Source organism: Paroedura picta, chromosome 2 (assembly GCF_049243985.1).
Source record: "Paroedura picta isolate Pp20150507F chromosome 2, Ppicta_v3.0, whole genome shotgun sequence".
Taxonomy (NCBI): domain Eukaryota; kingdom Metazoa; phylum Chordata; class Lepidosauria; order Squamata; family Gekkonidae; genus Paroedura; species Paroedura picta.
In genome coordinates this window covers 76,928,254-76,941,826 of record NC_135370.1, presented here as the reverse complement: position 1 = coordinate 76,941,826, position 13,573 = coordinate 76,928,254, and the positions used below count along the sequence as shown (strand labels likewise).

The following is a 13,573-nucleotide window of genomic DNA, read 5'->3' as shown; positions in this document are numbered from 1 at the left end:
TGTAAATGCCTCCTCTTCAGGGCAGAGCCCAACAAACAGCCAAGGATCACCTTTTTATCAGGGGTTTTAAGTGTCTCCTCAGCTAATTCCTCTGAAGCTGCTTACTTCTCAGAAGGGTCTGCTAGGGAAGACTTTAAAACCGTGATAAACCACAAATCTTTGGCTGTTTGTTGGGCTCTGAACTGGAGGGAGTGGCATTTAACCAGACCTTCCCCCAGACTGCCACCCCCAGCACAGAGCCAATCAAACAGCTGATCCTGAGCTGTTTGTCTGGCTCTGCTCTGAGTGGGAGGCATTTAAATGGACTTAAATCCATATAAATGCCTTCCCTGCAGTCTTCCTCCCCCTAGCACAGAGCCTGACAAACATCTGACCCTCAACTGTTTGTTAGGTTCTGCACTGGGGCATTTAAATGGATGTAGGTCCATTTAAAAGGCTTCTCCCCAGCCTTGCCTCCATACCCCCAGTGCAATTTGTCAGACTCTATACTGGGGGAGAAGGCAGTTAAATGAATGTAGGCCTCTCCAACCTGCCTACCCGCCCCATAGTACAGAGCTCAACAAATAGCTCATCCTATAAGCCATTTCAGGGATAAATTTTGCTCCTTCTCTAAAACGGTTGGCAGACATTTCAGCCTCACAGTATACAGGTGGGCATGCCCTGTTGTGAAGCCGAACTGGCTTGCACTGGAATGCATGCATGAAATGACATATGTTGGCAGCAGTTTCTTTTATCCCTGCTTCTAAATGGGGGGGGGAGTGAAATGGACTGGCCCAAACTCATCTGGATCATTTGGATTTAGGAGTTCTGGGAATACCTCAAACTCTGAGGCAAACCAGAATTTCTTGGTTCATGCCCATCCCTAATACTGAGCTAGAGCTATAATAACCTCATAAAAATTTATAGATCTGCTACAAAGAGAATCTAATAAAGAGAAGAGAACCTCAACATCTACGAAGAAATAAATTCACTGAAGAACTTACAGTGTTTGGTTGGATGTCATGTTTTTCTATTTTAAGGTAGATAGATAGATGGATAGATGGATAGATGGATAGATGGATGGATGGATGGATGGATGGATGGATGGATAGAACTTATTGTTACTATATTTATTTATCCTGAGAACCCTGGGGAGAGCAATAGTGCTAGGCTTGGCTCTGCACATGACAGAACTACTTGCATATGATGCCCTTCTCGCCACTGTTATGGAGAGGATCTGCCAGATTTATGTCATTTCAAAGGAGCAAAACTATTCACAGGAATGTGGCCACAAATTCACAGGAACTCCTTTGCTGACACCAGAACTTCTAAATAATGTGAGTAATTTTCTCAGGCCACTCTTCACATCCTTGTTTCTCAGACTATATATCAGAGGGTTGAGCATCGGCATTATAATGGTATAAAACATTGCACTCACTTTATCCCTGTCTTGTGCAGATTTTAAACTTGGTCGCATATAAGTGAAAATTGCTGTCCCATAAAATATGGTTACTACAGTGAGATGGGAGGCACAGGTAGAGAAGGCTTTAGTCCTTCCTTTGGCAGTTTGTACCTGAAGGACAGCTCTGAAAATGTAGACATAAGAGACAGTGATTAGCAGGAAGGGAAGGAAGATCACAATTATGCTGAAAACAAAGACAACCATCTCAGTAAGAAAAGTGTCAGTGCAAACCAAAGTCAGCACAGCTGGTATCTCACAGAAGTAATGATTCAGGATGTTTGGACCACAGAAAGGTAATCGTAAAGTGAAAACAGTTATTATCATTGTGCTCAAAAAACTGCTACTCCAGCAAAAGGCAGCCATCTGAATGCAGATCTTCCAGTTCATGATGACTGTGTAATGCAAAGGCTGACAGATGGCCACATCTGTTATAAGCCATGACTCCAAGCAGAAAACACTCTGTAATTCCAAAAGTCACAGAAAAATACATCTGGGTTGCTAAGTCCATGGTTGCTACTACCCAGAGACAGGAAATGGCAAGCCACCTTGGAAGGTCTTTCTAAGAAAATACAGCTGCAGCAGGAAGAGTCAGACTTCTGCCCCTGTAGTGCCTCAAAATTCTGCACTGCACCTCTGGACCCTTCCACCGCCCAGTTTGGGAACCCATAGAGATGATTCACAGAGATTGCAATGGTAACACAAACATTCATTCTCTGCTATCCTAAGCTGACAAATAGGGATTCATTTGTCACTATTACACATCATAAAGCATTCTGAAAAATTCTGTGCCTTCATCCACTGAACTAATATGCCATTTTGCTTCAACAAAATAGTTGTTGACTCATATTTGAATTGTACAAATTAGAATCATAGAATAATAGAGTTGAAAGGGGCCATACTGATATCATGCTGGCTAGGATCCTGCCTTGGACCGCCAGCTTGGTCCTCAGGAGTGCTAAAGACACAACAACCTCCCTACATTTCTTTTTGTAGGGCAGGATCTGGTCCTGGCTTGTCTGATGGAAATGTGGGCATGGGAGGATGAGACTATTGCCCTGGGACAACTTACCCCACCCAGGTTCTCAGTCTTTCACCAATCCCAGACAAGAGGTTGAGGTTCTAACTTCAAGGTCTCCACGTAGCGTAGTGTCTATTGAATCTTCAAGTAGAATCATAGAATCATAGAGTTGGAAGGGGCCATACAGGCCATCTTGTCCAACCTCCTGCTTACAAATTTAGGCCCTAGGGGAAACTGTCAAATGAATCAATGAGGGAAGACGGAAATATAGCAGTGAGAGGAGGTAGTTCAAACAAAAGGGTTGAAGATATGGAAATGCTCACATCTCTTCTAATCTCTGTCCCACCCCAAGATGGTGGCGGAGCTAGGAAGAATACCCTCTCTTTTACATTGGTATTATGCAATGCTATCTATGTTAAATCAATAGGTTCAGAGGTGGACATGGACACTGGAAGTGATTTGGGCTCTTTATTAAGATCCCAGCATGGTACAAGAAGTACTGAACTGAACCAAGTAACCCCCAACTTATACACAGAAGCCACACAATAGATCTTCCCACTAGTGCGTGCTATTGGTCAATTTCTCTTTAAACTGACTCAATCTGGCTGACAGGATCTAGCCATGCATTGGTCAATTTCATGCTGGCTAGGATCCTGCCTTGGACCGCCAGCTTGGTCCTCAGCAGGGCTAACGACACAACAACCTCCCAACATTTTTTTTTGTAGGGCAGGATCTGGACCTGGCTTGTCTGATGGAAATGTGGGCATGGGAGTATGAGACTATTGCCCTGGGACAACTTACCCCACCCAGGTTCTCAGTCTTTTACCAATCCCAGACAAGAGGTTGGGGTTCTAACTTCAAGGTCTCCACATAGCGTAGTGTCTATCGAATCTTCAAGTAGAATCATAGAATCATAGAATCATAGAGTTGGAAGGGGCCATACAGGCCATCTAGTCCAACCTCCTGCTTAACGCAGGATCAGCCCAAATCATTCTAAAGCATCCAAGAAAAGTGTGTATCTAACCTTAGCTTGAAGACTGCCAGTGAGGGGGAGCTCACCACCTCCTTAGGCAGCCTATTCCACTGCTGAACTACTCTGACTGTGAAAATTCTTTTCCTGATATATAGCCTATATCGTTGTACTTGTAGTTTAAACTCATTACTGCATGTCCTTTCCTCTGCAGCCAATGGAAACAGCATTCTGCCCTCCTCCAAATGACAACCTTTCAAATACTTAAAGAGGGCTATCATGTCCCCTCTCAACCTCCTTTTCTCTAGGCTGAACATTCCCAAGTCCCTCAACCTATATTCATAGTGCTTGGTCCCTTGGCCCCAGATCATCCTCGTTGCTCTCCTCTGTACCCTTTCAATTTTATCTACGTCCTTCTTGAACTGAGGCCTCCAAAACTGCACACAGTACTCCAGGTGTGGTCTGACCAGTGCCGTATACAATGGGACTATGACATCTTGTGATTTTGATGTGATGCCCCTATTGATACAGCCCAAAATGGCATTCGCCTTTTTTACCGCTGCATCACACTGCCTGCTCATGTTTACAATCCACAAGTACCCCAAGGTCTCGTTCACACACAGTGTTACCTAGAAGCGTATCCCCCATCCAGTAGGCATGCTTTTCATTTTTCTGACCCAGATGCAGAACTTTACACTTATCTTTATTAAATTGCATCTTGTTCTCATTTGCCCATTTTTCCATTGTGTTCAGATCTCGTTGAACTCTGTCCCTATCTTCTGGAGTATTTGCCAGTCCTCCCAATTTGGTGTCACCTGCAAACTTGATGAGTAGTCACTCCACCCCCTCATCGAGATCATTAATAATTATGTTAAAAAGTACCGGGCTGAGCACCAAGCCCTGAGGTACCCCGCTAGTCACCTCCCCCCAGTATGATGAAACACCATTGACAACAACTCTCTGAGTGTGGTTCTCTAACCAATTTCCTATCCACCTAAGTATCTGAAAATCCAGATTGCAGTCCTTCAATTTATCCATCAGAACATCATGGGGAACCTTATCAAAAGCTTTACTAAAATCCAAGTAAATGACATCAACCAAATTTCCACGATCCAACAAAATTGTTAATTGGTCAAAAACGGAAACCAGGGCCTATTCTGCACACAATAGATAATGCACTTTCAATACACTTTAGTAGTTTTTCCTGTTCTGCACAGGAAAATCCAGCTGCCAAAGCAGATTGAAAGTGCATTATTTTATGCGTGCAAAATGGACCCAGGTTGGTCTGACAGAACCTGTTGGAGACAAATCCATGCTGACTTCCTTGGATCACCAAGGAAGTACAATCCAGGAAACTCCCGGCCGGGATGCCCAGGAAATACTGGACCCTCTTGTTTCACACATGCTTTATCTAGGGCACAAACATATCAAATCATGACATTCTGTAAGCCCTTCTCCATAAAATCCTGATAGAAAAAAGTTTATGCTCCATTTACTTCAGGTAAATAATTGGTAGGAAAACTTTCTGAGTCAAAAAGACTCCAGCTATTTGCAACTGGCTGCTCCAAAAAAGAGATTTCTTATGCTTTCCACTCTCTGCTCATCTCTCACCTTGACAACTCCAAGAGAGGTCACTGTAACTTGACTGCAAATTAATGGTACTTTACACACACAGTAGTTGTGTTGGATAATTTTGTTCTGCATTGACTTATCCAGTATTTAAAATATATAGAGTTTCTGTTTTTTTTTGTCTCAAGCACAATGAAGGAAGAGCAGATATGTGTATTTACTGATTGCAGGAGCATGCACATTTCTGATGCTCAGAGGAAGGATCAAGCACAAGTTTTGCCACCTGCCCATTGTGCTCTGCACAGCTAGCTGTCAACAGGAAGAAGGGAAACCAATCTTCATTCTATTGGGCTCTTGTCCTCTGCCCTCTATCCTTCTGGTCATGTTTTCAAAGTGAGCCAGCCCTGGGAGAAGGCTTTTCTGGATCAGATTAGAGGTAGAACCCATTCCTTTCTGGGCCATCCTTGTCATATGAAAGTGAGGAGTTGGAAGCAGACCGAACAAATGCTGTTTTCTTTGGGAAAGGCCACTGTCTCAGATAAGACAGGCTGAAAGAAACATAGGAGAAAGTTTAAAAATCTGAAAGTAGCAGTAATCATTAGAACTGAAATATCAAGATCTGTAGATCACAACCAACCTCATTTTCTGTAGCTATCCACCCCTATGAACACTCACAGCCCACAAGATGGCAGGCAGAGTAGTCAAACAAGCAGACTGCTCCCCAGCCCAGCCAAAAAAACTGCCAAAAAACATCAAAATATGGTCAAAATCAATCAAAAATGATAAATTGAATACCGAATCAACTTAAACGACACAAACAAATTTGACGGAAATTGAAGTAAAACAACGGCAACAATGCACCAGATGCCAAGAAGGAAACCAAACACAACCAACTGAACAAGAAGGAGAAGTAAGGGGGATTTCTGCACATTGGTATAAATAGCATTATGCCAGCTGAATGGCGTTGCATTGAATGTTATCGTGCCTCCCAGCCCCTCCTCACCTTTTTGCTGTCTCGCTCTTGTCTGCCGCCTTTTTACGCTTCTCACCCTCCCCAACTGCTGCTGCAAATGGTGGAAGAGAGCAATGCACTTTACACACAACTCTCTTCAGCCTGTCAATCAATTGAGGGATACAATCCCCTTTCTCCATGCTTTAAAGGTTCCACAATGCCTGCTATTTTTTTAAAAAATTCATACTGCTCCATTTAAATGTCTATGCATCTAATCATAGATGTATAGTGCTTTTTGAACTCCACCTTTTATGGAATCATGAGTATTGATACTTTTAAAAATAAATCTCATTCCTGATTTTTTGGGGGGGGGCTTTAGAGAGGCATGCTTTGTGTTTCAACTTTGGGAAAAAAATATTTCTGGCATCACCTGCAGGCTTGTCTGCCTATTCATCGCTCCAGGATGTTAGCCATTCCTGTCCCTGGGAACAAGGAAGAGGGAGGCAGGTGTGAGGGCAGGATGTGGCGGGAGCCTTTAGTGCATTTGAGCCTCCATACCTTCCCTCTGCTGGTTGCCTGCTGGTTGTTCTCCCTTAGCTAGCCTAAATAGGTTGGGGAAACCACTTTATGCAATTCCCCAACTAGCGCTTTAAAATGGAGGATGTAGCTGGCCGGAGGAGGGATGGAGGGAGGGGAGGAAAAGAGAAAAAAGCACTTGTGTCCCATCACCCACTTCTAAAATAATTAATTATCACCTATGGATTGATTCAACCCAAACTAACCACCCAAACTAATTCTAGAATTAACTTCAGGTCAGTGTCTTGCCAGTGAGCTCCAGAATCTCAGTGGTGGGGTGTGCGTGTGAGATTTTTGCTGACAAGATAATCACACATTGACTATTCAGGAATACAGTAAGCTTCTTCAGACTTCCTCCCTCATAGTATGAGGTTTCCCTGTTTGGGCCTGTGTTCCAAAAGTCCTCTGGAGAATTCAACATCTAATGTATCCCAGAGGCTGTTCAGTTAATCACACAATTGTCCATGCTCAGTCAAATATACATTTCTAACTTCATCATCATCTCATCCGGTAAAGGCATGTAGCATTAGGGCTGATAACTGCAGGAAATTCCTGGAGATTTGGGGATGGAGCCTAAGAAAAGTGGGGCCAGGGGAATGGAGGGCCCTCAGAGGGGTATAAAGTTATATAACTCACCTTCCAAAGTAGCCATTTTCTACAGGGAAACCTATATCTGTAGTTTGGAAGTCAATTGTAATTCTGGGAGATCTCCAGGCCTCACTTGGAGGCTGGCGATGCAGTGGTTAAGAGCGGTGGTTCTGGCAAGCTGGGTTTGATTTCCCCTCCTCTACATGCAGCCAGCTGGGTGACCTTGGGCTGATCACAGCCCTGAGAGTGTTGATCTTACTCAGCAGTCCTGTCAGAGCTCAGTCTCATGTCCATCACGATTGTAAGCCACTTTGAGACTCTCTTAGGCAGTGAAAAATAGAATATAAAAACTAACTTCTTCTTCTTCTTCTATATATCAGTGGTACTCAAACAACAAAATGTGATATCTTTTATTCCAACATTTTCCAGTCCACCCAAAGTATTTCTATCTGGATTCAAGTTATGGGACCACTGATACACTGACAAAATCACCTAAATGGAATGCATTGCTTTTGAAACTTTTAGTTTATTCTTAGAATGAGTATCAGTTTACCAGATTGTAATTGAAATGTCAGTTGTTATCTTTATTACATGAAGGACATCAAATACCTCCAGCCATTTTTTTAACCCTGGATAATAATGGAAGCATTAAACTGACCCAGAAGAAGGTAGAAGATTCTGCCACTAGACAGACTCATCTATTAGCCTCCTTCTCCAGTTTCTATATGTGGACATGCAACTGTTGGTGGATCATCTCAATTTCACATGCAAAGTAGTCACTCTTCCTATGCAAAGTTCCCAGCCATTTTGCGTCTTTTTGCATAGGACATTACTACCTGTTGCATGGCACTGTCTTCTGGGAAAACTTTAATAATCATTTTGCCTTGACTTTAATGTTATCCAGCATCTCCCAGTCTTGTCTTCCTTTTATGTAAGTTATTAGCACTGCTTGTCCCTTTGCCGTTTCTGTTTCAGGTATGATCAGTGGATTTCTATATTCCATCCATCCAGGAGTTAGTTTGGATAGGCAGAAAATGGAAGAGGGGTGAGAGTGTAGATCAGACTGCTGCCCAGAAAAGAGGCAAATCACTTCCCTCATCAAGTGTCCTTCCTTCTGTGACAGTCACCCATCTGAATCAACCATCCAGTGAAGAATCTTCTATCTTAGTCTGATTCCTCTATTCACAAAACTATAGTGGTCCTCCATCAAGCCTGTCTATAACATTTTTTCTAGCCTGTTCTACCCTGGAAGACTTTTTCTCATACACGATAATTAACTGCAGCTGTGGCCAATTTGGGACTGGAGGGTTGATAAGACTCAGATCAGTTTTTCAATAGCTACTTAGTTCTATCTGGCTTAGTTCTCAGAACCTATATTTATCCTTCTTTCAGTTCAATGCATTGCCAGGTTAAGTTCTATTATGATGGTTCTCAGATGGACCTGCAGCCTTGGTCACAATATCTAGATAGCTGTTCCTACTAGCAGAAGCTCCCTTGTCAGATAAGTGTTGCAAGGTAGATGTTGACTTTGTCTGGGCTTGTTTTTTACATCCCCCCTCCCTTCCCTCTTGCTTCTGACTCATTTTTAAGCTTCAGAAAACTGTGGGGATATTTTCCACCCTTCCAAACCTAGTGAAGTGCCATTTCCAACTAATTATTGACTTGTTAATTTGTAAAAAACAACAACAACCCCAAACACTTATAAAGGTAAAGGTAAAGGTATCCCCTGTGCAAGCTTGGGGTGATGCCCTCTAGCGTTTTCATGGCAGACTCAATACGGGGTGGTTTGCCAGTGCCTTCCCCAGTCATTACCATTTACCACCCAGCAAGCTGGGTACTCATTTTACCAACCTCAGAAGGATGGAAGGCTGAGTCAACCTTGAGCCGGCTGCTGGGATTGAACTCCCAGCCTCATGGGCAGAGCTTTCAGACTGCGTGTCTGCTGCCTTACCACGCTGCGCCACAAGAGGCTCTCAAAACCCTTATATTTGTACTTTTTTAAAAGAAAAAAAATTTAACAGGAAAGATTTGACTTGCTTTTACATTTGGTCTACGCTTAAAAGTCTTTGTATATGGGAATAGAGAGTACTATCCTTCATGGGAAGGAAGCTTCTTCCCTCTCTGTCATCTGTTTCTTTCCTCAATATATTACATCTTCCATATATTTCAATAGATGAGAATATTCTTGCACCATTACATAATATACCATAACAAAAGGCATATGCTGTATTTCTTTGGCCAACTCGTTCCATAATGAAGAAGAAATATTACTGGGATAAAATTTTCCTGCTGGCAACTCTTTTGAAAGCTTCTTTCACATCTTTGTTCCTCAGGCTATAGATCAGGGGGTTCAGCATTGGGATCACAACTGTGTAGAACACAGAGGCCCATTTGTCCTGGTCTAATGAGTAGCTGGAGGTCGGCCTCAGATACATGAACATGACTGTCCCATAAAACAGTGTGACCCCAGTGAGATGGGAAGCACAGGTGGAGAAGGCTTTGCGTCTGCCCTCAGCAGAACGGATCCTCAGGATGGCAACAAAAATGAAGAGGTAGGAGATCAGGATAATGAGGATGGTGCTGAACTCAATGAAGCCACAGAGGCTGAATAGGAGGATCTCACTCATATAAGTGTCAGAGCAAGATAATGCCAGGAGCGGAGGAATCTCACAGAAGAAATGGTTGATGATGTTGGAGCCGCAGAAATTCAAGCTGAACGTTAAACTGGTATGCGATATCAAGCTTATGAGGCCTATTACATAAGAGCCAATCACCAAAACCAGGCAGACTTGCTTTGACATGACTGTGCTATAATGGAGAGGACGGCAGATGGCCACGTAGCGGTCATATGCCATGGCAGCTAAGACATAGCATTCAGCATCCACAAAGCCCACAAAAAAGGCAAATTGTGTAGCACAGCTGGAGAAGGAGATAACTTTGTGTTGGCGCAGGAAATCAGCCAGCATGCGTGGGGCAATGGCGGTGGAATAGCCCAAGTCCACTAAAGAAAGGTGGCAAAGAAAAAAATACATGGGTGTGTGGAGGTGCTCCTCAGTGATGATCAGGAGAATCATTCCTACATTTCCCACCACATTTGCCAGGTAGATGAAGAAAAACACGACAAAGAGAGCCATTTGAAGCTGGGGATTGTCTGTGAAGCCTAAGAAAATGAACTCTGTTACTGTGGTATGATTGTCCTTATACATCCTCAGAGAAAGAGATTAAAAGGTGAAAATATTGAAGTGTGAAAATGAAAATCACCCCTCAGGAGGAAATGGAGAGAACTAGAGTAGACTGCAGTGCTTGATGGAGACAATAGTATTCCTTCTTTTGATGTGTTCCCGGATGTCTCCTGTCAACTGATTAATAATCAGATGGAAGCGTAAGCCATTGGATTCTGTGACTCTTCCTAAAGAAAAGAAAGCAGTTCTTATGCTAAATATAACTATAGAAGGTTAATGATTAAAATAATTAAAAATAAGTATTCCTTTTAACCATGGTTCCATCCCCTGGCAACATGCTGTGACAAGGAATCATCAAGCATCAACAACCACAACAACCCAAAAATATATGCCTTGGCCTCTCCACATGACCAACTCCAACCAATTTCAAGAGAGGTAGGGAGGATATCTCCCATCAGTGTCGCCTGGCAAAAGAGGCTGGGCCAGGCCCAACATGCCTCCAAGCCCCTGTGCCATGATGCCTCCTGCCTGCCCAACCAGGAGGGAGGTGCCTTGGCTGCATGCAGCAGCCTTGTATGTCCCCCTCTGTTTCCACCTGTGTCTCCCCCTGCCATTCCCTGCCATTCCCCACCTGCCACATCAATGGCGGCCCTGGTTAAGTCCGGGTTGCTAATTGTGGGGCAACAGGGACAAAAACTCTCACTAACCCCTGGAGAGCCATGGGTTGCTGCCAACATGATGAAGAAGAAGAGTTGGTTCTTATATGCCACTTTTCCCTACCCGAAGGAGGCTCAAAGCAGCTTACAGTCGCCTTCCCATTCTTCTCCCCACAACAGACACCCTGTGAGGTGGGTGTGGCTGAGAGAGCCCTGATATTACTGCTCGGTCAGAAGAGTTTTATCAGTGCAGTGGTGAGCCCAAGGTCACCCAGCTGGTTGCATGTGGGGGAGCGCAGAATCGAACCTGGCATGCCAGATTAGAAGTCTGCACTCCTAACCACTACACCAAACTGGCTCTCATAAGGAAGCAGCATTAAAACCCGCAATCGATGAGAAGCTGGGCAGAGGCTAATTCCTTGCATGGAAATGCTTCCAGCGTTCCAGAAAACTGGAGAGTAGTAAATATTCCACTAATTTAAAAAAGGGATCCAGAGGGGAACCAAGGAGTTACAGGCTAGTCAGCCAAATTAGTAGATACTGTAATCAAAGATAGAATTGTTAAGAACATAGTGGGAACAAAAGCTGTTGAGAGAAAATCAGCATGGCTTTTGCAAAGGGAATACCTGCCTTACCAACATTTTTGAGTTCTTTGAGAAAATGAACAAGTATGTAGACAATGGTTACCTGATAGATATTATACTTGGACTTTCAAATTACTTTTGACAAGGTACCTCACCAAAGACTCCTGAATAAATTTCAAAGTTCAGTTTCAAAGACAGGTTCACTTATGAATTAAAAATTGGTAAAATGACATGAAACAAAGAGTAGGAATAAATAAACAGTTATCACTAAGTTTTCAATAAGCGGTGGGGTCCCACAGGGATCGACACTGGTGCTTGTACTATTAAATGTATTCATAAATGATCTGGAACTAGCTATGAGTACTGTCATGAGTAATTTTGTGAGTGACACAAAATTATTATATATTGATGATTTGTAGTAAATTATTGTGAACTGCCGCAAGCCTGTTTCCGAGAACGGCGGTCATACAAATTAATATTAATATTAATATTGGATGGTGAAAACCAAGACTGACTGGGAAGAGGTCCAAGAGGACCTCCATAAACTGGGTGAGCAGATAGAGTCAGATGAGTAGCTGTGTTGGTCTGGAACTGCTTCAGTGGGGGACATGCCTCAAATATGGAGAGGGCACTCATTCACTGAGGGTCAATAACAGGTCTTCCCTCTGTGCTGTTTCTGGCCACCTGCTAGAAGGAGGAAGGACTGGCAGGAGGTGAGCCAGGGAGGTGAGTGGGTAGGCTGGTCACACTCCACTGTGGGTGCAGCATCACTCCTGGCAGTTCAGCTCACCTGGCTGGGCTGCAGTGCTCTTAGTCCTCCTGCCTGCTGGGGAGTTTAGGAAGCTGGTCAGCCACACTTTGCCAGCCCAATCTCTGTCATTGACTCATGCTTGAAGGGAGAGAACCTTCTCTTTCTCAGCTGTCAGGAAACCTCCCTCCATCATTAGCTCAGGAAATAAAAGGAGCAACCATAGTGAATAGTCTATCAAGGGCACCTTGTGCTTGAGCAGTACAACGTGCTTTCTTGCTACTGGCAAGGGGAGTTTTGTTAGCTCCTGACTCTTTGAATGCTTTCAGGCAGCCGTGCAGTGCTAAGTCCCTTGCATAAAAGCAAATAAAGCTTTCAGTGCACTGGCCTGCTCTGTAGGAGCTAGTTTCTTGAATAAAACTTTGTTGGTTCTAAAGGTGCCACAGGATCAGCCCTAAGCATCCTAAAGCAAGTCCAGTTTGCGCACTGGACTCCCTGAAGGTTAGAGGTCTCCTTAAGACATATAAGACATATAAACATGGCCTACCCGGCCGGGAGGTCAGGGGCTCGTAGCCAGGCAACCTCAGGGGTGCCAAAGGACACCTGGTGGGCCCTGATTAGGTTGCTTCCCTGGTGCAGTATTTCGGGCGCAGGAGATCTGCTCTCCTGGCTGGGATGGAGCAGGTCCCAAGGTGTCCTGGATGGCTGGGGGTGGGGTCAAGCTCCTCACCATGCTGGGCCAACTCCCTTTGGAGGGTGGCATAATAATAAACGGCTGCGGCCATATTAACACCCAAAGCGAGTCATGTCTTCCTTGGCAATACTGCCACACTGCTAATCAAGAGACAGGTAAGAGAGGATCTGATGGAGGTTCATGCATGATGCTGTGGAGAGAGAAATTTTTCTCCTTCTGCCAAAATACTAGAACTTGAGTGCATCCAATGAAGCAGATAGGCAGTAGATTCAGAATGGACAAGATAAAATACTAATTTAAACAGAGACGGATTAAAATGGAGAATTTGTGCCCAGTGATAACAACAGAAATAAACATCTTAAACAGGGGATTAGATATATTTTGGGAGGATAGGTCTATCAGTGACTATTAGCCATGGCTGAAGGAGCCTGCACGTTCAAAGACACTAAATCCCTGAATCCCAGTACCAAATGGCAACACCAGGGGGAGTTCTCAGCTTCATTGCCCTGTTACTGGCCCTCAAGAGGAATTGGTTGGCTGCTGTGAGAAACAGAATCCTGGGCTGATCCTGCACTTACTTTGTTTATTCCATTGT

General features: G+C 43.9%; 2 protein-coding genes across 3 annotated transcripts; both read right to left on the bottom strand.

Moving 5' to 3' along the window:
- Window positions 1-1,249: 1,249 nt before the first annotated feature.
- Window positions 1,250-1,949, bottom strand: LOC143828900 (olfactory receptor 2G3-like). The gene is given in 2 exon segments (XM_077319063.1): window positions 1,250-1,865; window positions 1,867-1,949. Coding segments are annotated over 2 exon segments (699 nt in total).
- A 7,432-nt stretch (window positions 1,950-9,381) lies between these two features.
- Window positions 9,382-12,146, bottom strand: LOC143829684 (olfactory receptor 5AR1). Of its 2 annotated transcripts, XM_077320941.1 has the most exons (2): window positions 12,129-12,146; window positions 9,382-10,311 (listed from the first exon to the last, which is right to left on the bottom strand). In XM_077320941.1, exons 1-2 carry the CDS (start codon window positions 12,144-12,146, stop codon window positions 9,382-9,384), a joined length of 948 nt encoding a protein of 315 aa, XP_077177056.1. The 2 variants fall into 2 exon arrangements, with proteins under 2 accessions (XP_077177056.1, XP_077177057.1); XM_077320942.1 differs by lacking the exon at window positions 12,129-12,146 and having other exon boundaries at window positions 9,382-10,320.
- Between the last annotated feature and the right edge of the window lie 1,427 nt (window positions 12,147-13,573).